The 24,829-nt window shown below is 38.0% G+C and overlaps 1 protein-coding gene across 5 annotated transcripts in view; it reads left to right on the forward strand.

Moving 5' to 3' along the window:
* LOC150106649 (uncharacterized) overlaps positions 1-24,829 on the forward strand; it is a 366,314-nt gene that overhangs the window by 123,975 nt on the left and 217,510 nt on the right. For all 5 annotated transcript variants that reach the window (XM_090393240.1, XM_090393245.1, XM_090393244.1 and 2 more), the window contains one exon: positions 5,162-5,335. In XM_090393240.1, the coding sequence (XP_090249366.1) occupies positions 5,162-5,335 (174 nt within the window). The remainder of the gene's footprint in view (positions 1-5,161; positions 5,336-24,829) is intronic.

Below are 24,829 nucleotides of genomic sequence, written 5' to 3' on the forward strand. Positions count from 1 at the left end.
TCCCGATGATTGGAGTAGAGCTCTCATAGTACCCATATATAAAAAAGGAAATAAAACTGAATGTGAGAATTACAGAGGTATTTCCCTACTAAGTGTTCCTGGCAAGATCTATGCAAGTATACTTGAGAAACGGTTGAGAAGAATTGTGGAAGAAAAGCTTGGTGAAGAACAAGCTGGATTCAGGCCAAATAGAGGCTGTCAGGATCAGATCTTCACTTTACGACAAATAGTCGAGAAAGCATGGGAATATAACAAAGATCTGTATTTAAGTTTTGTCGATTTGGAAAAGGCATATGACAAGGTGCCAAGAGAGAAGCTATTCAATATGCTGCAGTTTTATGGTGTCAATGGGGCATTATATCAAGCAATACTTAGTCTTTATTTGAGTTGTAAGTCAGCAGTTAGAATTGAAGGAAGTACAGGAAGATGGTTTAATGTTAAATCTGGTGTGAGACAAGGATGTACATTATCCCCTCTGTTATTCATTATCTATATGGATCACATTATGAAGGAAAGTGGTATTAAACCTGATATCAAAATTGGAGATGTTAATGTCAGTTCTTTGCTTTATGTGGATGATGTTATACTTCTAAATAAATCCGCTACAAGTCTGCAAGATTCTCTGACTAAATTGAATAACAGTTGTAATAGATATGGTATGAAGGTCAGCAATAAAAAGACAAAGACAATGAAAATAGGCAGAATCATTGAAAATGTCAACTGTGTTGTGAATGGAGAACCTGTGGAACAAGTAAAACATTTCAGCTACTTAGGCACGATTTTTAGTGAAGATGGTAAATTAAATATAGAAATAGACAACAGAATCAGCAAAGCTGGTATGGCGGGAAGTCAGTTGAATAAATTCATATGGAATAAGAGAGAAATTAGTCGGAACACTAAATTAGCTGTATACAAGACAGTGTTCAAACCAGTTTTAACTTATGGATCTGAGAGCTGGGTCAGAAGTAAAACACTTGACCAAAGACTAGAGACTGCAGATATGAGAGTCCTGAGAAAGATTTGAGGCGTGAACAGATGGCATCAATGGCAATATCATATTAAAAATGAGGATATTAGGAAAGAACTTGACATTGTCAGCATCCAGGAATGTGTTAGCAGAGCTAATCTCAGGTAGTATGGTCACGTGAATAAAATGGGAGAGGAAAGATTAGCAAAACAAGTGTTCTCTGCCAGGTTGGCAGGAAAACGACCCAGAGGAAGACCAAGATATAGGTGGATTGATACAGTACAATGTGCCTTGGACGATAGAAATACAAGATCTGATAATGTTGGAGTCTTGACAAGTAGCAGACTGATTTGGAGGAAAATTGTAGATAGGAAGTTAGTACTGATGTAAAGCATTCAACATCCCCAGTACAGAAGAAAAATAGAAAGAAGAAATACAACACTTAACACAGATCCTACAACTGAATGGTTTCAATACTAAGTTAATTAAGAAAATTCTCAATACAGCACCTACAAGAAACTTAAATAAATAAGATTTCAAGAACGCAGTCACCCTTCCTTATATCAAGAATGTAACAGATAAATTAGCCAACTTCTCTACAAATACAACATAAAAGTGACTTTCCTGCCACTTTAAAAAATATCAAGATCTCTTCATCCTCTGAAACCTCCACATCACCCAATGAAAAAACCAGGGGTGTCTAATATTCACTGTTCCTGTGGCATCTGGCCGGACGGGGAGATTGGGAGAAATCTGCATGAGCGAATATTAAAAGGATGTACAAAATAAGAGAGAACATAAATCAGGATTGGCATTTCACACAACATCTATCGGTCATGATATACTCTGGGATAGAACAAACATGTCCTATATAGATAAGAATTGTTTCGCAAGAAAATTCAAAGAGGCAGCAAATATGATTAAAATTCCTACGCAATGCAACAACAACAACCAAGGTTTGATTTTAAATCAAGTTTGGTCATCATTTATTAAAAATTTACCAATTTCAGACCTTGGACAGAGTGAGTGTGAACCACAGAACGCGACAACAAATAGCATTGTCTCCAACTAACATGCATTAACAGTTGTATAGATCTGTTATTCAGCTTTTTAACGAACTGTTTAGATGGTCACAATAACCAACAAATGAACTAATTTTCATAATTTCTAGTAGTTTATGCTTTAAACTTTTAGTTCTCTTTAACCCTGAAGATGTTAGTCTGACGACTAACGAACCTTGTCGGTGTTGTTTGTTAGTACTTTTTTTTTTTTTTTTTTTTAAGGACCTGGCTATTTTTTTCGATGTGCCACGGAGATAGGGGATGGTGGTGGCATTTCTGAAATCCTTGTGGAGAGATAGTCAAGGAATGGGGGAGGAACTGATTATTTTTTTTAATTCTCTAATCACTGTAGCCATTGGATAGGAAGGTGTTGTGGAGTTTTAATGATGTGGATTGTTAGAGGGGTGGTGGTGGGAAAGTTTTTGGATGTATCTGCTTGTGTGAGTGGGCTTTCTATATTCAGTGAAGGGAAGATTATGTATTCAGAAAGCATCTTACTAAAGTGTCTAGGAATGGACTCGTTTTTCAAAATTTTCCATGTAAAGATTGGCAAGAGGGGGGTGAAATGGGTTCCCCGATCAGATGGGTTCCCCTCTATCTGTTTGTAAATTTTGTTCTTCCAAGAGAAATAACCAGAATTGATAGCAAAGAAAAAGAGATCTAAGATATCAGAAGGAAAAACGTTTTTTAAGAGTATTAAGGTGTCATTTAACAGAATATTGGTAAACAGTGAGATGATGTCAAAGCTTACCAGTATATCTGTATTATTTAAAGTTAGATTTTCAATCACAGTTTTAAAATGGGTAGAGTTTTTTTTATATAGGATGTGGTAAGTCCACTGAGGGGGGAGGGATAAGAGAGTTTGTCAGTTGTAATTTGTAGCATGGAACATCAGTGGCATCTACTATTTCTCCCTAGGACCTATAGTAGATGCCACTTATGCTCCAAATCTTATATCTGCCATCATGACTATGGTCAATCTGGCCTTGCAGACCATGTATTGGACACAACTCACAGAGTCTTCTGGAAGAAAACCACCATGCTCCACCATAGTAAATTTAAAAAGGAAAGGCTGTTTTTGGAATCTGCAGCAGCACTCAGAAATCAATGCAATTTAAACAAATACGGATGCATAAAACTTACCAAAATTTGGCTAACAGTAATCATCAGTGGTCCCAGTTTACATCCTAAGCTGTCTACAAATGCACCCTCTATAGGCATTTGTAGACAGCTTAGAATGTAAACTGGGACCTCTGATGATTACTGTTAGCCAAATAGATAGGACTTTAGAGTCTCCCATGTGTTTCATTAAGTATTGTGCTGTGTGTATTATAAGTGTCATTTGCACTCTCAGAAGATGTCTCAGTGATGAGACAGAATATTGGAAGTATTAAAATTAGTTTTTAATTCTTTCCTAGTGCTGTTAATCCTCCATTAGACCTCCAACATTATGACTTAAAAGCCAATATAGCTGGAACATTGGAAAATTGATGTAGTAGCTTCCTCTGTTTACCTAGAGCAAAAGATCACAGTAGAGAGATGCTCTGAAAAAGTTATATGAAGAATTTAACTTTTTTAGATAGCCTTTGAAAAACACTATGAAATACTTAAGTTGATATCCCAATCTGTCTTAAAAGTGAAATATTTGATAGTTTTATACTTCCAGTCATGACATATGGAAATGAAAGATGGACTAAAAAAATTATCCAACAAGTTGAAGACTACCAAAAAGAAAATGGATAAGTCACTGTTTGGCATTACTATTCAGAACAGAAAGTGCACTATTGGATTAAAGCAGTGAATTAAAGCATTGGATTAAAGCAAAGAAACCTTAGGATAAGAAGCATTGTAAACAGCCATTGAAAGATCCAAGTGCCAATATCAGGTTGTTTTACAAGAAGAAACACTCAAAATTGGACAAAGATAAGATCTGAATGCTACCCAAGAGATAGAGAGAGCTATAGAAAAATCAAAGAGATATTTGGAGGATAAGATTTAAAGAGATGGCAGGAATCAGTGATATAGATAATGCTTGAGATAGGAGAGATTGGAGGACTTTGGGTGGGGAGGTCCTATTCTAGCAGTGGACACCTAAAAGGTTGACAAAGAAGTCATATATTTCGTGATAATAGAATCAGGCATAGTGTGAATAACTATTATCGCTGCAATGGGTCTTCATACTCCATAGAGATTCCTGTATAATAATACTATCAAGCACATCTGGGATGTTTCAAAACAAACGAAAGCCATTATGTCTAGTTTGACAAAAACAAACCCATGTGTTTTTGGTCAGTTTATGTTTCAACCTCTCCTTCCAAAGTAGGAGGAAAATCTCTGTATCATGACATCTAATCATGACACCTAATGAAAGAGGCTAACTGACTTAAAGATATTTATAAATATTTCTGCAGGATTCAGATCAGATCTTTTTAACCAAAACATGTTAATAGTATATGTCTATACATTAGAGATGAACAATAACGTGTGTATATTAAAGCAAGGCAGCAGCTAAGAATAAATAAATAATGTTGTGAAGTTTATTTATGTTAGTGCAAATATATGGTAAAAACAGCACAAAGGATTGTTGGGAATGAATATGATGAGTAGAAATAAAGACAGTATTTTTTATCTTTTTTTTTTTTTTTTTTTTTCTCAATCACATGTGAACTGCAATGCTCAGATCTAGTCATCTGTGTTTTGTAAAAATGAGGAAGTAATAGAGAAACTTCAGGGGTAGTTAATCAAGACAGATTCAGATTTCAGTTTCAGATTTTATACTAACATATTTCAATAATGAAATAACTTTTAATTAAAAAACAGTTAAATTAAAAATAATTTGTTGTAGATTTATCATACTAGAAGTGCACTTTATAATATCACATTTGTAGTTTTCAGATGTTTATTTCATTTTTGCCTTTTCTTATACACAGTGGACAGAAAAAGAGTGGACAAAATATTTTGGATATGAGTTTCCTTATTCATATAAATAATGAAACAGTATTTTTGATATATTCAGTTAATACATGAATGTATTTGCTTTGATTTGGATATATATATATATATATATATATATATATTTTTTTTTTTCATTTTTTCCTCTTTGGGACTTTATTTTGTATTGTTTCTTATAAAGTGCATTCACAGCATAAATCACATTCTCAAAAAACAGAGGGATGCTCTTCTCGATCTACATCTCCTGTTGCACCAAGTGAGGCATCTACAAGGTCCATAGTATCTCGAGGGTCCCATCCAACAGCAAGAGTAACGGTGCATCATCAGAATCACAGGGGTTCCACTAGTACAATTGGTAAGATTTTTTGTACTGTGAATATGAAGATTTTATTACATATAAATGTTTGTTTCCTGCTGTTCAGTTTACTGATGTGGTGTACACACATTATAAAATCTCATTATAGGTATAGATTACAGGATATAGTTTTTTTATTATTATTATTTGACACCTCCAGGGAGTCCAAAGACTCATCGAGGGAGTGCATCTGCTCTACAACTCTCTCCACTAACTGGCCACAACTACACCAATGCCATCTAGGATGACCACCACCATCACTAGTTTTTCCACAGACAATCACAAATATCCATGCCCATGGCAGGATTCAAACTCGCAGCCTTTTGGCTGGAGAGCGGAAATGCTAACCACTCAGCCATCCAGGCTGGCAAAAATTATCGAGGGAGTGCAGAACTACTCTACAACTCAGTCTCCACCACTCAAACCACTAACTAAAATGAACCGCAACTACTATCATCATCTACACCAACGCCATCTACTGCCCACCACCACCATTAGTATTTTCACAGACAATCACAAACATCCTTATCCATTGTGGGATTCGAACCCACAGCCTTTTGGCTGGAGAGCGGATATGCTAACCACTCGGCCAACTAAGCCAGCATTTTCTTGGTAACACTTTCAAATTTATTGCACTTTGGAATACAGTGATACTATATAGACTAAAAATAGAGGCTGTGTACTGTGCTTCAGGAGGTAGTGAGAAACAGGATCTGGGGATGATGGTTGGCAGAGTCCTGAAGTTGAAGGGATGTGTTGCAAGTGTTGTGAAAAGTGAAGTAATTGTGCCATCATATACGATGTTGAAAGCTTATTTTTCACTTGGTTAGACTATAATAAATTTAGTTTAATCCTTTATCCAAGTGTGAGCAAACAAAGTTTGCGCCTGAAAGTATCTTCAGGACTCGGGTAAGGTGGTACAACATCGGGCAACTCGTTGCAAAGGTGGAGCAAGCTAACATCACTCCTATCTCAGTATCTCCCATAATGCAAAACACATCTCCTTGCAGATATGTCTAATGTTATGCATTAAGGGAAAGGGCCACTATCCAGACTAGTTTTGACCTTTATCGAGGTCTCTTCAGTGGGAGCCAGGCCCAAGTGGAGATACCAGGCAGAAGCATTAGCAAGATCATCTCTACCTATAGGAGTTGCCAAACAGTGTGCCACCTTTTTAATAAATTACTCTGGATTTAGAGAGAGAGATGTTGAAAGTTTATTTTTCACTTTTTTAGACTATAATAAATTTAGTTTAATCCTTTATCCAAGTGTGAGCAAACAAAGTTTGCACCTGAAAGTATCTTCAGGACTGGGATAAGGTGGTACAACACCAGGAACTCGTTGCAAAGGTGGAGCAAGATAACATCACTCCTATCTCAGTATCTCCCATAATGCAAAACACATCTTCTTGCAGATATGTCTAATGTTATGCATTAAGGGAAAGGGCCACTACCCAGACTAGTTTCGACCTTTATTGAGGTCTCTTCAGTGGGAGGTCTCTTCATGTAGTGGCCCTTTCCCTTAATGCATAACATTAGATATATCCGCAATGAGATGTGTCAAAGACCACATCTGGACCACTATGCATGGATATGGTCACTTGGTTTCCAAGGGAGACAGTCCAGAAGATCCAGAGAAAGATGATAACTGGCATTTGGAATGATATCTTTCCTCTTCTGAATGATATCTTTATCTTCTAAATGTTTAGCATTTAATTTTTAATTAAATTTGGACCTGGTGCTTTATTTAAAAAAAATTTTTAAGTGCATTTCTTACTTCACTTAGAATTGAAGGACCATCCATCCATTTCATTTTTATTACTGATTTTTAGATTTTTCCCTATTGTCTGAATATAGGTCTTTAATATATTATTTCCCTTTTTGTACATTTGAATTCCTTTTCTTTCCTGTTTGCTCTTTTCTTTCAGATTGCTCATCTTCCATTTTATAAAATCATGGCAACTGTTTATAAGTCTTCAGTTTCTAGAAATCCCATTCAACTGTATTTGCTTTGCCTCTTTACATTTCTGAATGATTTCTTTATTTCATTTTCTATATTTACTTAGATCTTTATCTTAGAGTAAAGATCTAAGTAAATCTCTTACTGTCTTTGTTACATCATCATCATCATCATCATCATCATCAATTTCCTGATATGTACGCTCAAGGGGTGTTCAGGCTACTGTGACAGCACTACATGATTAAGTTTACATTATTATTAATCTCCTATCAACAATTTTTCTTCAATTAGTCTATTACTTGTGAGCACTCCAGTATTGTCATATCTACATTTTGTGCTTCTAAGGCACTTCGAACTGAATCAATCCACTTAGACCTTGGTCTTCCTCTAGGTCTCTTTCCTGCCATCTCGGCATCAAATACCTGTTTTGCTAGCCTTTCTCACCCATCCTATTCAAGTGGCCATACCACCTTAGATTAGCTCTGCTGACACATTCTTGAATGCTAAAAATGTCAAGTTTCTTTCTAATATCTTCATTTTAATATGATTTTTTCATTGATGCCAAACTGCTTACTCCTCTGATTATTCTCACCATCTGCAGTCTCCAATTTATTTCTAACTCAACTCTCAGATCAATAACTGAACACTGTCTTGTTTATTGCTAGTTTAGTGCGTTGGCATTTCTCTCTTATTCCATATAAATTTATTCAGCTTGCTACCCACTATACCAGCTTTGCTTATTCTGTTGCCTGTTTCCAGAATTAACTTGTCATCTTCTCTAAAATCAGTGTCTAAATAGCTGAAATATTTTACTTGTTCTGTATACTCTCCACTCAAAATTTGTTAAATCTCTTATTCAATTTAGTTAGAGAATCCTGAACACTTGCACTAGATGTGTTACAAAGGGTGATCATTATGGGTGATTTTAATTATGGCAATATAGACTGAAATGATGAGACAGCAACCGGAAGTAAAGAAAATGAGTTTCTTGAGTTTTTGAAGGATAACTACCTCAGACAGTATGTAACAGAGGGCACGCGAGGATTGCGAGTCTTGGATTTGGTCATCTCATCAGAGGATGTAATTATAAATGAGGTGTCAAATCATCCACCAATTGATGAGAGTGACCATGAGGTGATTACCTGGGTGGTTTCCAGCAGTGTAAAATGACCTCCCAGATGAGTCTTTGACTCCATGAGGTCTCGGGTTAATAATAATAATAATATTCATGACTTATTTTTCACGGTATTAACAACACTGCAAACACTTTTATCAACAAAGACGTTTTATTAACGCTTATATTTTGCTGATTTTCAACTCAGCATCATCAGAGAACAACACACTTGTAAACGCGACAGTGAGTGAGTGAGTCACTGTCGCGTTTACAAGTGTGTTGTTCTCTGATGATGCTGAGTTGAAAATCAGCGAAATATAAGCATTAATAAAACATCTTTGTTGATAAAAGTGTTTGTGGTGTTGTTAATACCGTGAAAAATAAGTCATGAATAACCATCAACACCTAAGCTTATCTGTTAGATTAATAATAATAATAATAATAATAATGTGTTACACCATCAACTGCATAAAGCAAGGAGCTGAGTTTGATGTATATTCAATTCTAATATCAAGCCTAATGCCACTTTCTTTCATAACATGATCCATATAGTTGATGAATAAGAGTGGAGATAACATGCATCCTTACCTTACCCTACCCCTGATTTTACTTCAAACCATCCTTCAATTCTAACTGCTGACTGACAACTTAAATGTAGACTATGTATTGCTCTGTATAATGTTCCATTTAACCCATATAATTGTAGAGTTTTGAAAAGCTTTTCTCTGGGCATCTTATCATTTGCCTTCTCCAGATCTACAAAAATTAAGTACAAATCCTTGTCATATTCCAATGATTTCTCAACTATTTGTCTTAAAGTGAAAATCTGATCTACAACCTCTATTTGGCTTGAACCCAGCTTCTTCTTCTCCAAGTTTCTCTTCCACAATCTTTCTCAACCTCTTTTCAAGTATGCTTGCATAATCTTACCTGGAACACTTAGTAGCAAAATTACTCTGTAATTCTCACATTCAGATTTATTCCACATTTTATAGATGGGAACTATTAGAATTGTACTCCAATCATCTTGAATTCAACCTTCTGACCAGGCCCTCTTAATTATGCAGTGTAGCCACTGCAAAACTTTTATATTTTCATACTTAATCATTTCTAGTAAATTATCATCTACTCCAGCTACCTTTCTACATTTCAGGTTTTCATTGATTTTTCTACCTCGAGTATTGATACATACTCATCTTGAAAATGTCCTAGTATAGTTCTGTCTCTCTGATTGTTTCATTTAAAAGTCTTTCAAATTAATTACTCCAACATCTAGAATATCCATATCTTCAGTTTTCATGTCATCTTTATCCTCGTTGATTTCTTATACAGTATTCTTCCCTCCATTTCTAAGCATTTTCAATGCCTCAAGAAAGGGAAATGGCTTCAGTTGAGCAAGGAAAAATCACATCGAATGAGTGGTATCAGTGTCACAAGGCAGATGAAATGGTTGCATTAATTGAGTCTGTTCACTCAAAAATTGTTGGAATAAGTGAGACATGGTTGGATGCAGACAACATCCTGACAGGAATAGAGATGGAAGGGTATGATGTGTTTCATGAGGATAGAAGGGGGTAAAAAGGGAGGGGGGGAGAGTGCTAGTGATGATAGAGAAAGAGTTATGTCGATACAAAGTAGAGATGCAAGAGGGAAGTAGTGCCAGTGGTTTTGAGGCAGTATGGTGCAAGATAGAGGTGAATAGAATTCAATACTTGGTTGGATGTTGTTATAGACCTGATAATGTGAATGGTAGTGACTATGAAATGTATAATCAAATTAGCCAAGCAAATAAAAAAAGGTTGATCATTATAGGCGATTTTAATTATGGCAATATAGACTGGAATAATGAGATAGCAACCAGAAGTAACGAAAATTAGTTTCTTGAGATTTTGAGGGATAACTACCTCAGACAGTATATAACAGAGTGCACACAGGGATTGAGGGTCTTGGATTTAATCATCTCATCAGAGGATGTAATTATAAATGAGGTTTCAAATCATCCACCAATTGGTGAGAGTGACCATTAGGTGATTACCTGGGTGGTTGCCAGCAGTGTGAGGACCTCTGTGAGAAAAGGGTATATGTGGAACTACAAGGGGGGGGGGTGATTATGAAGAGCTCAGGAGACAGCTTATGGGTGTAGCATGGAATGAGGAGTTAGCTGGAAAAGAAATCAATGCAGCTTGGGGATTTTCAAGAACTATTTAGTAGAAGCAATGTCTAAATGTATTCCAAGGATCAGAAGGTTAAATAAGATAGGTGTGAAATGGATGAATAAAGAGATTAAACATGTGATACAGAGAAAAAGGACATTATGGTGGCAGCATAAGAAAAGTGGTAATAACCAATTCCATGAGGATTACAAAGACCAGCCAAACCAGACAAGCAGGTGACATGGTTGGTAAGATTAGCAAAAGTGAGGTATGAGCAGCAGTTAGCTAATGGAGCCAAAAAGAATCCTATGGTGTTCTTTCGATATGTAGCCAGTGAAAAAAAGAATGATTATGGAAGGATAACATTGATTGGAGAAAATGGTATAAAAACAACTGTTGCAGAAGATATAGTGGAGATACTTAACGAGCAGTTCATAAAGGTCTTTCAGTTTTGTGAATGTGACTTCATGGAGAGATTGAGAGCAGTCGATGATGGGGAGGAGAGACTGACTGTAAGTGAGCAAGAGGTGTATGGGGGAGTTGAGCAAACTAGATGTTAATAAGGCTGTGGGACTTGATAATATATCACCATGTATTCTAAAGGAATGTGCCAGGGAGTTGACATCTGCCTTGACATATTTTTTTAATATGAGTCTTGCACTGGGTCAAGTTCCTAAGGAGTGGAAGGAGGGCAAGATTGTTCCGCTTCATTAGGGAGGTGATAGAACTGAAGCATCAAATTATAGGCCTATCTGTGTGTCAGATGTTGTGATTAAGTTGTTGGAGATGCTTGTGAAAACTATTGTAGGATCCAGGATTGGGTTGACAACAATGGTATTATCTTTGATGAATAGCATGGATTTGCCAAAGGGAGGTCATGTTTTAGTAATCTACTTACTTATTACAATAAGGTGACTGCTTCCTTGGACAGAGGAGAGGGATACTTAGATTTTGCAAAGGCTTTTGATAGATTACCACATGATAAGTTGATAGTCAAACTAGAGCAGATGGGGTTGGATATTAGATTAGTGCATTGGATCAGAGACTGGCTAGCTGATAGGGGAGTGAGAATCAGGTTTTTTGCATGCAGAGTTGTGAATGATTGGAATGCCTTGCCTGAGAGTGTGGTGTCTGCAGAAAATTTGAGTGTGTTTAAAGCACAGTATGATGAGCTGTGTGTATGATAAAAGTACCTCCTAGATGAGTCTTTGACTCCATGGGGTCTTCGGTGATAATAATAAGAGAGGGTGCTCGTGAGGCAACAGTAGCGGCAGTGTGTAAGAAGTGCTCTGGATTCAGATAAGTTATTCTTGAAATAATTAATTGTATATGAGTGATTGTTTGAGTAAGAGCTGCTATAAAAGTTGTGCATTACTAGTATTGGTGTGTGGGATATTTTGCTTAAACTTGATTACAAATTCATTGTTTTTGGCCTTTAGAGTAGTAACCAGCAGAGGAAAGATGGTGGCGGCTTTGTCAGTGCATGACTTTAACTTAGACTTCAGACGTTTCATGAAGTGCGAGGTGTGCTACATGTATTCTTTTGATTACATAGATGGCTTGTGAACATTTAAGGCTGATAGAAGGAGGATATGTGTGAAGTGTGAGCTAAACGAGTATTTGATACTAATATGGATTTGATGACAGAAAGTGTTGGCAGCGAGAATGTTGCAGGAAGAATGAGTGCTCATTTGAAAGAGAAGCATGGTGTGAAAGAAAAGCGAAAAATTGTTAAGAAAGCATTGAAAAAGAAAACGAGTGATTTGAAAACCGTAATGGATGGTAAAAAGAATGAAAGTGTGGTGAATGTGGCAGAAGGAAACAAAATTGAGAGAATGAAAGAAACTGGAAATAGCGTGACAAAAGGATCGAAAGTGAGAAAAATGGAAAGAATGAATGAAATCAAAAGTTGGACGCATGGACCGAAAGTACAGAAACTCAAAAGGATGAATGAGAGTGAAAGTGTGAAGCAGGAGTTGAGAGTTCGAAAATTAGAAAGATTGAATGATAGAGAGAATGTGATGTGAGATTCGAAAGTTGAATTGGGTTGGATGAGACAAGAGATGAAATGGATGCGGAGTGAAATTAAGAAAATTCGGGTGAAAACAATTAAAACAAATCAAGTAGGTACAAAAGAGTTAACGAAAGATGAGCGAGTGGAGTTGTATAGCGACTACATTATTAAAGGTGTGCTGGATGAGAGGATGCACTAGGTATGTTTTAGAGGCAGTAAAATGAGTAGAGTTAATGAGGCATTGGATATGAGGAGGGAGCAAGCAAACGAGTTGATGGTTTTAATAGGTACGAATGACTTGAACGAGGACAAAGAGCATGGAACGAATGACTTGAACGAGGACCAAGAGCATGTCAGAATGGATATCAGGAGGCTGCTTAGACAGATAAAAGAGAATAGTGTGACAGGAAGGGTAGTAAGTGTGTTGCCTAGGTATGACTGTGGTGAGATGAGGCGGAGAGCAAGGATTATGAATGGTATGTTGGCTGAAATGTGTGAGGAGAAGGGAGTACAATTTGGAAACAGTAGGAATTGAAAAGGGTTCTAAAATGAATAAGCAGAAAGGGAAATGGCCCTAGTTGAGCATAGAGAGATCACATCGAATGAGTGTTATCAGTGAACTAACTGTAGATCCAGGAATGAGCTGTTGTGTTTATATACAAATGCTAGAAACATAAGAAACAGAGCAGATGAAATGGTTGCACTAATTGAGTCTATTCACCCAAAAATTGTTGGAATAAGTGAGACATGGTTATATGAGGACGACATCCTGACAGGAATAGAGATGGAAGGATATGATGTGTTTCGTGAGGATTGAAGGGGGTAAAAAAAAGGGGGGAGTGCTATTGATGATAGAGAAAAAGTTATGTCCATATAAAATAGAGATGCAAGAGGGAAATAGTGCCAGTGGTTTTGAGGCAGTATGGTGTGAGATAGAGGTGAATGGAATGAAATACTTGGTTGGATGTTGTTATAGACCAGGAAATGTGGATGGTAGTGACTATCAAATGTATAATCAAATTAGCCAAGCAAATAGAAAAGAGTGATCATTACGGGCGATTTTATTTATGGCAGTATAGACTGGAATAATGAGATAGCAACTGGAAGTAAAGAAAATGAGTTTCTTGAGTTTTTGAGGGATAACTACCTCAGAAAGTATATAACAGAGGGCACATGGGGATTGAGGGTCTTGGATTTGGTCATCTCATCAGAGGATGTAATTATGAATGAAGTGTAATTATAAATCACCCACCAATTGGTGAGAGTGACCATGAGGTGATTACCTGGGTTGTTGCCAGCAGTGTGAGGACCTCTGTAAGAAAAGTGTATATGTGGAACTACAAGGGGGTGGGGTGATTATGAAGAGCTCAGGAGACAGATTGCATGTGTAACATCGAATGAGGAGTTAGCTGGAAAAGAGATCAATGCAACTTGGGGGGTTCAAAAACTATCTAGTAGATGCAATATCTAAATGTATTCCAAGGGTGAGAAGGTTAAATAAGGTAGGTGTGAAATGGATGAATAGAGAGATTAAGTATGCGATACAGAGAAAAAGGGCATAAGAGAAGTGGAAATTACCAATTCCATGAGGACTGCAAAGACCAGGCAAGGCAGGTGACTTGGTTGGTGAGAGTAACTAAAGAGAGGTATGAACAGCAGTTAGCTAATGAAGCCAAAAAGAATCCGGAGGAGTTCTTTCGATATGTAGCCAGCAAAAGAAAGAATGACTATGGAAGAATGACATTGATTTGAGAAAATGATATAAAAACAGCTGTTGCAGAAGGTGTGGTGGCGATACTTAATGAGCAGTTCATAAAGGTCTTTCAATCTTGTGAATGTGATTTCATGAAGAGATTGAGAGCAGTTGATGATAGGGAAGAGAGACTGACTGTAAGTGAGCAAGAGGTGTATGGGGAGTTGAGCACACTGGATGCAACGTGGGACTTGATAATATATCAACACGTATTCTGGAGGAATGTGCCAGGGAGTTGACGCTGGCCTTGGTATTTTTTTTAATACGAGTCTTGCACTCGGTCAAGTTCCTAAGGAGTGGAAAGAGGGCAAGATTGTGCCACTTCATAAAGGAGGTGATAGAACTCAAGCATCAAGCTATAGACCTATCTGTGTGTCAGGTGTTTTAGTTAAGTTGTTAGAGAAGCTTGTGAGAACTAGGATCTAGAATTGGGTTGACAACAATGGTGTTATCTTTGATGGACAGCATGGATTTGCTAAAGGGAAGTCATGTTTTAGTAATTTACTTACTTATTACAATGAGGTGACTGCTTCCATGGACAGAGAAGAAGGATACATAGTAATATACTTATATTTTGCAAAGGCTTTTCATAGATTACCACATGATAAGTTGATAGTCAAACTGCAGTGGATGGTGTTGGATATTAGAGTGGTGCATTGGATTGGAGACTGGCTATCTGATACTGTAGGTGTCAACAAGTTGTGTATAGGGGAGCGATATCCAGGAAAAGGAAAGTTACTAGTCATATTCCTCAGGAGCATATGACTAGTAACTTTCCAGTTTTAGGGCCATTGCCGTTTAACTTTTATATTAATGATATTGGTGAAGATTTGGATGGAGATATTCAGTTGTTTGCAAATGATGCAAAGTTGGGACGAACCATGAAGAGTAGAGAAGATGTTGTGGCCTTACGAGAAGACTTGAATAAATTGAGTGATTGGGCACAGGAATGGGGATGTTCAATGTTGCAAAATGTAAGGTTTCGAAATTTGGAAAACGAAAATGGGATGCAGAATTTATGCTTGGTGAGGATATATTGTCAGAGGTGGGGGTATCAGTATCAGATAGACTGGCTATCTGATACTGTAGGTGTCAACAAGTTGTGTATAGGGGAGCGATATCCAGGAAAAGGAAAGTTACTAGTCATATGCCTCAGGGGCATATGACTAGTAACTTTCCAGTTTTAGGGCCATTGCCGTTTAACTTTTATATTAATGATATTGCTGAAGATTTGAATGGACATATTCAGTTGTTTGCAAATGATGCAAAGTTGGGACGAACCATGAAGAGTAGAGAAGATGTTGTGGCCTTACGAGAAGACTTGAATAAATTGAGTGATTGGGCACAGGAATGGGGATATTCAATGTTGCAAAATGTAAGGTTTCGAAATTTGGAAAACGAAAATGGGATGCAGAATTTATGCTTGGTGAGGATATATTGTCAGAGGTGGGGGAAATAAGAGATCTGGGAGTGATTGTGGATAAGGATATGAAATTTAGGGGACACATAGCCAAAATTGTGAATGCAACACAAAGGCTTCTGGGAATGATGCAGAGGACACTCACTTGTAGAAGTAGGGAGATTCTCGTTCCATTGTATAAGGCTTTGATTAGGCCACACATGGACAATTGTGCCCAGATTTGGTCACCTTGTTTTCAGAAGGATGAAGAGATGTTGGAAAGGGTCCAAAGGTGACTGACTAAGCTAGTTTCTAACTTCTGGAATGTCGAGTATGAGGAAAGATGGTGGACAGGAGGAAGAGTGGAGATATGATAGAGACCTACAAGTTAGTAAAGAGTTGTTATAGGATCAATGCTGGAGAAGTTCTACAGAAAATAGTGGAAGATTGGAGGAGAACCAGAGGTCATCCCTGGAAACTGTATAAGGAGGTTGTGAGTAGGGGAGTGAGAAGCAGGTTTTTTTCATGTAGAGTCGTGAACGATTGGAATGCCTTGGCTGAAAGTGTGGTGTCTGCTGAGAATTTGTGTGTGTTTAAAGCACGGTATGATGAGCTGTGTGTTTGATAAAAGGACCTGCTAGATGAGTTTTTGACTCCCTGGGGTCTTGTGTAATAATAATAATAATTTAACTTCCTGTGGCTACCATGATGTTCTTATTTTTCTATCCTTACAGACAACTTCACTACATATCTCCCTAGTGGAATCAATCAGTGTCCTCTTCACAGTTTGCCTCTGAGACTCTAACGTGTGATTCTCATTTTCAAACTGCTTCAAATTTTCTTCATTAATATTTGTGTAGTTGAATTTGAGTCTACAGTTTACCTGTAGAAGCTGCTCAACTTTGATTCTTTTTAAAACCTTTCTTACATACTGTTCTTCTCAATGTGTTATCCATTTTTATCCTGCTTAGCACTAAATAATGGTCACTTCCAATTTCAAATCCTCTGTATACTCTTGTATCTTGAACCAACATCAACAATGATGTTGTCAATGAAGCTTGTATCCTCTGTATACTCTCGTATCTTGACCCAACATCAACAATGATGTGGGCAATGAAGCTTTCCTTATTTCTTGTGTTTTCTCTCCATGTGAACTTGTGTACATTTTTATGTTGGAACAAGGTATTAGTAATGACTAGTCCATGTCCTGAGCAGGAATCCAGCAAATACTTCAATTATTATTAGCTTTGCCCTTTTCTTCAAATTTTTCCAATGCATTCCTCTACATACCTGGTGGAATTCATTTCTGAATCTGCTATTTAGATCTCCAACAAGGACTACTTTTTCAGTTTTCTTTATGTCAGCTGCCTGTTCTAAGGTCTTGAAAATTTCTTCCTTAGAAGAACCTTCTGTGGAGCCACAAATTAATTTCATTGTTCATTTCTCCATTTGGAAGTGTGTTGACATCACTCTACTTGAAACTTCAATCAAGTTTCAAGTAAAATTTTCAATTTTGGTGTTGAATGCTATCACTACTTCTTCCTTTCCTTGATCATTATTGCCTAAATATAACATTCTATACTTATTATTTAGTAAGTTTTTGTCTTTGTCTCAATAATTCTAATTATGTCCACATGGTTCTTTTCCAATTCTTCTACAAGTTTGATTTCCTTTTCGTTAATCTTCGTTATATTGATGATTCCTTGCTTCAGTTCTTCTGACATTGTGTTTATTCTTCTTCTTGTTCAGTGGACAGTGAAAAGGCTGACTTTTCACTGTTAACCCTGGTTCCCTGATGAAAACAGTGGGAGCCTTGTTTAATCAGGCAATGCCCCAGCCATTATGAAATCTCATCATGTTATACCATCATATGCATTTGTGGTTTAAGCCAATATACAATTTGATTGGCTAAGTCCCAAATTGCCAGCCCATCCTTGTTTATTAAGTACCTAGTAGATACACCACATGAAAGAGGATTGGACATTAGGTCAGAACCCTGGGTACTCCTGCATTGGTGGGGGAAATCTGAGGAGAGTAAGCCATCCACCATGATATGTAGTGAGTGATCCGTGAGAAAGTTGGTGATCCAGTTGCAGAGTGAGGAAGGCAGACCTTAGGATGGCAGTTTGGTGAGTAGGTCCCAGTGCCAAACCTGTTCAAATGCCTTTCAGATGTCGAGGAAAACCAAGTGAGTTTCTCCAAATTTTTCCTTGGCCTGTGTCCATAGATAGGTGGTGAAAGCAAGAAGATCAACTGTAGATAGCGAGTGGCAGAATCCATACTGCTTGTCACTGATTAGTTAGTATGTCTCTAGGTGGTTCAAGAGTTGGTTGTTGTTGACCTTCTCCATAATTTTTGAGAGAACAGAAGTGAGAGCAGTTGGACAGTAGTTCGATGGTTGACTTTTATCATCTTTCTTTGGGATGGGATGGATGTCGACCTGTTTCCATATTGTCGGGTAGATGCCAGTTGAATAGGATAGATTGAAGATATGATACAGGTTAGGTGTTAACTCTGGGGCACAATTTTTTAACACAATAGGTGGGATACCATCAGGGCCAGATGCCTTGTTTGTGTTCAGGCTATTCAAGATTCTTTGGATTTCAGGAATTCTTTGGATTTATTTTTTTCAGAAGACTGTGGGAGACATGGAGGGCACCATTCTTTGTGGAGGGGAGGGAACTTTGCCTAGGTCATCAGTACAGAAATTGAAAGAGAAGAGTGATGCAAGTAAGTTGGCTTTGTCTTTTAGTGAGATGACTCAACAAAAGGTAAGTGCTAAGGTGAGAGTGGTGAAAAACTGGGTGGGCAGAAGTTGCACCCAATGGCCTTGGCAAGGGATCAGAAGGAGCAACTGTCATTTGGGCAGGAGTTGAGTTTGCAGCATTTGTCCCTTTCCAAGTCTAACTTGGACTTGGTGATGATTCTTTTGCAACTATTGTGGACTGCAGTACAGGCAGAGCAGGAAGCTGGGGTTTTGGTCTTGAGCCAATTGTGATAAGCAGAGATTATTTTCTTTTACAGCATTGACACACTTTTTTGAGAACCAAGGCTTGGATAGTGGAAACAACCTACACCCACCAGTTCACACAAGACTGTGAACTAGTGGGTGTAGGTTGTTCTGCAGCAGAAGAGACTTGTATGAGGTTGTGGTCCAAGTTTCCAAGAGGAGAACCGAGAACCATGGTATACCTGGAAGGGGAGCTTGTTAGGAAGAGGTCAAGTGTGTGTGTGTGCAAACTGAAGGGAGTTTTCTGGTATTCTTGTGGGAAGATTGATGATCTAAGATAGGTCATTGCTGATGGCAAACACCTCAGCATCCCTGCCTGCTTTCTTGGTCAATTAAACTGGAGAAGAGGAGCCAATATGAGTTGTGGACATTGAAGTCTCCCCCCCCCCCAAGAAGAATGACCTCACTATTGGGATACTTATACCCCTCGAATGGGGAGGATCCGAGCCCCCCCCCCTACAGTGAGATTGGCATGTCTTTGAGAGGTGTCACTCTCACTGTATGTGGGAAGAGTGGGGGAGGGACAGAAATCGAAACTTTTGCTCTAGCAACCAAACATAGCTGCAGCCACAAGCAAGATGGTGGTATTTCACCAGGTGATGAAAGACGTACCACATAGAGGTTAAGTTGGATATAATAAATTTAGTTTATAGTTTAGTTTAGTTTACCAGGCAGAAGCATTAGCAGGTCATCTCTACCTATAGGAGTTGCCAAATGGTGTGCCACCCTTTTTTAATAAATTACTCTGGATTTAGAGAAAGATGTTGAAAGTTTATTTTTCACTTGGTTAGAGTATAATAAATTTAGTGTGAGCAAACAAAGTTTGCTCACACTTGGATAAAGGATTAAACTAAAAGTATGAAAATAGAAAGTATCTTCAGGACTGGGGTAAGGTGGTACAACACTAGTATCTGTTGGTATCTCCACTTGGGCCTGGCTCCCACTGAAGAGACCTCAATAAAGGTTGAAACTAGTCTGGGTAGTGGCCCTTCCCTTAATGCATAACATTAGACATATCCGCAAGGAGATGTGTTTTGCATTATGGGAGATACTGAGATAGGAGTGTTGGTAGCTTGTTCCACCTTTGCAAGGAGTGTCCTGGTGTTGTACCACCTTACCCCAGTCCTGAAGATACTTTCAGGCGCAAACTTTGTTTGCTCACACTTGGATAAAGGATTAAACTAAATTTATTATACTCTAACCAAGTGAAAAATAAACTTTCAACAAAAAAAAAAAAAAAAAAAGGTTAAGTTGGGATTTCCTCTGACTAGGGAGGATACACCTTTTCAGCTGCAATGCTCGCCAGGTTCGCCAGAGCCCCGTTTGTAGAAAGAGGCTATACCACTGGAAGGTGGGGATGACTTGACTGTGAGAGGTTATATATTGTACATAAACAGCCCTTTAGTAGTGCATAATAAATAAATATATAATAATAAATTGTAATATAACGCCTCCGTAGCACAATTGGAAGAACGACTGTACATTGCATCCTTCGATTGGAGTAGGCCTAAGTTCCATTTTCATCGTGACGGGAGGAATCTTTATGTGGACTTTTTCAATTGAAGGTGAGTTAGCTGATCTTATATGGAGGTAGCAGGGTTTTTTTTTCTCCCTGAAACTTGGGTTTTTCATCCCGCATACAGACAAATCGGCCCTTCAGAACACATGCAATTTACAGACAAAAAATAATCGAAAAATAGAGGATAATCTCTATTTTTCGATTATATTCCATGGCATTAAGAATGACTATGGCATCCCCTTATCAGCTCTGGTGATAACGATACTTTTTTTCTTTTCGTACTTTCATGAGAGCAGTGCGTTGGGAGGAATATAAATTACTTTTAGGAGGCGAAGACTGGGCGAGGATGTTAGCAACGTCAAGTCTGATGTTGTTTTCTATCTCCAGCGCTAAGCGACAGATCCCGCATTCGACGTTAAACATCACATTAAGCACCGGCACTTCTTTCGGAGCGACCGCGAAATTGTGGCCGAGGCTTAGGACACTGACGGCATCGTCGCTGAGCCTTTTGGGAAATAATCGTCCTTCCAATGCACTGCTCTCATGAAATTACGAAAAGAAAAAAGTATCGTTATCACCAGAGCTGATAAGGGTAATGCCACAGTCATTCTTAATGCCACGGAATACAATCGAAAAATGGAGATTATCCTCTGAGATCTCTCTACCTACACCCTGCTAGAACACGACCCCACAAAAACACAAGTTAAAAAACTAAAAAACTTACTTAAAAAAGTGTCTTCCTGGCCCCCGGAAATCACGAAAAAACTCAAACCTTTCTGTTCCCGTCCCCCACAAATCCAGTTTCCCACTAAGACCTATAGTAGATGCCACTAACTCACCTTGCTACAAACTGTCAAAACAGCAGGCCAACTCTCTGACACCCCCCCCCCCTCACTGGACTTTCCACATCCTATATAAAAAACTATACCCATTTCAAAACCCTCATAGAAAATTTAACCTTAAATAACACAGACATATTGGTAAGCTTTGACATCTCCTCATTGTTTACTAATATTCCCTTAATTGATACTTTAACACTCTTAAAAAACGTTTTTCCTTCTGACATCTTAGATCTCTTTTCCTTTGCCATCTATTCTGGATTTTTTTCTTGGAAGAACATAATCTATAAGCAGATAGAAGGAACTGCCATGGGTCCCCCCCCCCTTTTCACTCCCCATGCCAATTTTTATATGGAAGATTTTGAAAAACGAGCCATAGACTCAGTCCCTCTCAAACCTTTCATCTGGCTAAGATATGTACATGATGTGTTCTCTATTTGGCCTCATGGCCCAGACACATTAGAAGCCTTCCTCAGTCACCTCAACAGCCAAGAATCCAGTTCATGATGGAAAAGGAAAAGAACAATTGCTTACCCTTCCTAGACACCTTAGTTACACGCCTCCCCAATGGTACACTTTCCTTCACGGTATATAGAAAACCCACGCACACAGGCAGATGCATCCACAAACGCTCCGACCACCACCCTACTCAACAATATGGTCTTATTAAAACTCTTACCAAGAGAGCCCACAATCTTTGTTCCAGTGGAACCGGCCTTACAACTGAGCTTGACCACATACACAACACTTTCCTCTCCAATGGCAACAGTGATCACAGCATTAAAAAAATAATCAGTTCCTCCCCCATTCCCCGGTCTTCTCTTCAAAAAGATTTCAGAAATGCTCACCATACCCTACATCCGTGGCACATCTGAAAATATAGCCAAGATTTTAAAAAAATACAACCTACACACATCTTTTAAGCCCCACCGCAAACTTGCTACCCTCATCCGCTCTACAAAAGATCAGCTCCTTCCTCTCTCAGTGCCTGGAGTCAATAAAGTATCCTGTTCCTGAAAATTGGCATACTTTGGACAGACAGGCAGATTAGCTACTATCCGCCTGAAGGAACATAAGTCATACATCTGCAAGCATGACTATGATCAGTCAGGCCTGGCTGACCATGTCTTGGATACAACCCACAGGATCTCATGGAAAAAAACCACCATGCTCCACCACAGCAAATTCAAAAGAGAAAGACTATTCTTAGAATCAGCAGCAGCTTTCAGGAATCAACCAAATCTTAACAAATATGGTAGCATTAAGCTTCCTAAGATTTGGGAAACACTTATCACCAGAGGTCCCATTTTACATTCCTGGCCACCTACAACTGCCCTTAGAAGGCACCTAGATATGACTTTAGTATCTCCCACGTGGTTGGGCTTAGTATTGTTTGTTATTTGTTTTTATGTTACATTAGTTTTTTTGTAATCCCTGAAGATGTCTTGACTGAGACGAAATATAATAAGAATTAAATTCTGTTTTTAATCTTTTCTGAGTGCTGTATACAATCCATTAAGCCTCCAACATGATGTTCTCACAGCACTTAAGCCTCAACAGATGGATAAATAAATATAATAATAATAATAAATAATCCTCACACCTTCATGGAGTCAAATGCTCATTGTGGGAGGTCCCTCTGTCATATACACAGTTCATCATACCATGCCTTAAATACGTTAAAATTCTCTAGAGTCACTGACACTTTTAGGCAGTGCATTCCAATCATTCACCACTCTCCATGCAAAAAATCTGCTTCTCATTCCTTTGCTCACACTCTACTTATACAGCTGCCAGGGTTCATCCCTTGTTCCACCATTCTGTGAAAAACCTCTTCGATTTTAATCTTATAAGAACCCTTTGCTAACTTGTACATCTATCATATCACTCCTCCTCATCTCCATATCTGCTAGAGTCTGTAAATTGCATCTTCTGAACCTTCCTTCATATTCAACATTTCAGAAACCAGAAACCACCTCATTCAATTGCTTCTTTCCAGTATTCCTTCGTCCTTTTGAAAACCAGGTGACCACATCTTGATTAGGCCGCATATGCACTACTATGCATATGTCACCTAATCAAGAATGCATGCAAAATCACGTGCTTTATAGATAAAATTTTCCAACTGTTATACAAGCAAAATAGTTACCACTTTAAAAACTACAATGATCATAAAAGAGAAGTTAATTTTCCAACATATAATAATAAACCACTCATCACAGAAGACGGATTGATTATCCTATTATCGGAATGGATTCTCCTTTTTGTGACATGCGCAGAAATGTCAAAGGGTCTTGAATCTGTGGATGTACTATACCATCTTTGTTTTTCACTTGAATGCAAATTACCATTGCTGTTGATCTTAAATAGCTTCCATGCACTGCTGATATCTCAACCTTCCAATTTTTCTATCCATGTAACTTCCCCAGACTGATTTTTAAGATTACTATAATCACCTACATTATAATGGCGCCTCTGGAATGTCAAGTATGAGGAAAGATTGAGAAGATGTAATCTGCAGAGTCTGGTGGACAGGAGGAAGAGGGGGAGATATGATACAGACCTATGAGTTGGTAAAGGGTTGTTATAGGATCAATGCTGGAGAAGTTATACAAGCAAAATAGTTACCACTTTAAAAACTACAATGATCATAAAAGAGAAGTTAATTTTCCAACATGTAATAATAAACCACTCATCACAGAAGACGGATTGATTATCCTATTATCGGAATGGATTCTCCTTTTTGTGACATGCGCAGAAATGTCAAAGGGTCTTGAATCTGTGGGTGTACTATACCATCTTTGTTTTTCACTTGAATGCAAATTACCATTGCTGTTGATCTTAAATAGCTTCCATGCACTGCTGATATCTCAACCTTCCAATTTTTCTATCCATGTAACTTCCCCAGACTGATTTTTAAGATTACTATAATCACCTACATTATAATGGCGCCTCTGGAATGTCAAGTATGAGGAAAGATTGAGAAGATGTAATCTGCAGAGTCTGGTGGACAGGAGGAAGAGGGGGAGATATGATACAGACCTATGAGTTGGTAAAGGGTTGTTATAGGATCAATGCTGGAGAAGTTCTACAGAAAATAGTGGGAGATCGGGAGGGAGAACCAGAGGTCATTCCTGGAAACTGTATAAAGAGGGTGTGAGTAGGGGGAGTGAGAGAGCAGGGATTTTTTGTGCAGAGTTGTGAATGATTGGAATGCCTTGCCTGAGAGTGTGATATCTGCAAGGAGTTTGAATGTGTTCAAGGCACGGTATGATGAACTGTGTGTGTGTGATAAAAGGACCTCCCAGATGAGTCTTTGACTCCATGAGGTCTTGGGGTAATAATAATAATAATAATAATAATTCCACATAAATTCTAAGAAGGAATATATTGGGTTTATTTGATTGTATTAATACAATTAAATGAAACCAACTAGTTTTGCAACATTTACTTGTGACTTCTTTTGGGTTAGGATTAGGATGAACAAAAAATTATAATAAATGGCTAACATGAACCATCACATTATTAAAATACTGAAACATGTAGGAACCATTACAGTAAGTTAAAAAAGAAAACATGGATCGTGGAAGTTTGCATGGGTCAACTATTGTTCAGTGATTTGTGTACAATAGTTGACTGGAAAGTTAAAGTCTGACACATGTGAAAGATCTAATGAGTGATTTTCAAATATCACATGGATAATTCCTTGGCTTCTATTGACTGTGCGTTGTGAG

The sequence above is a fragment of the Typopeltis vanoorti genome, chromosome 5, assembly GCF_054136105.1.
Source record: "Typopeltis vanoorti isolate ZY-2024b chromosome 5, IOZ_Tvanoo_1.0, whole genome shotgun sequence".
Lineage (NCBI taxonomy): Eukaryota > Metazoa > Arthropoda > Arachnida > Uropygi > Thelyphonidae > Typopeltis > Typopeltis vanoorti.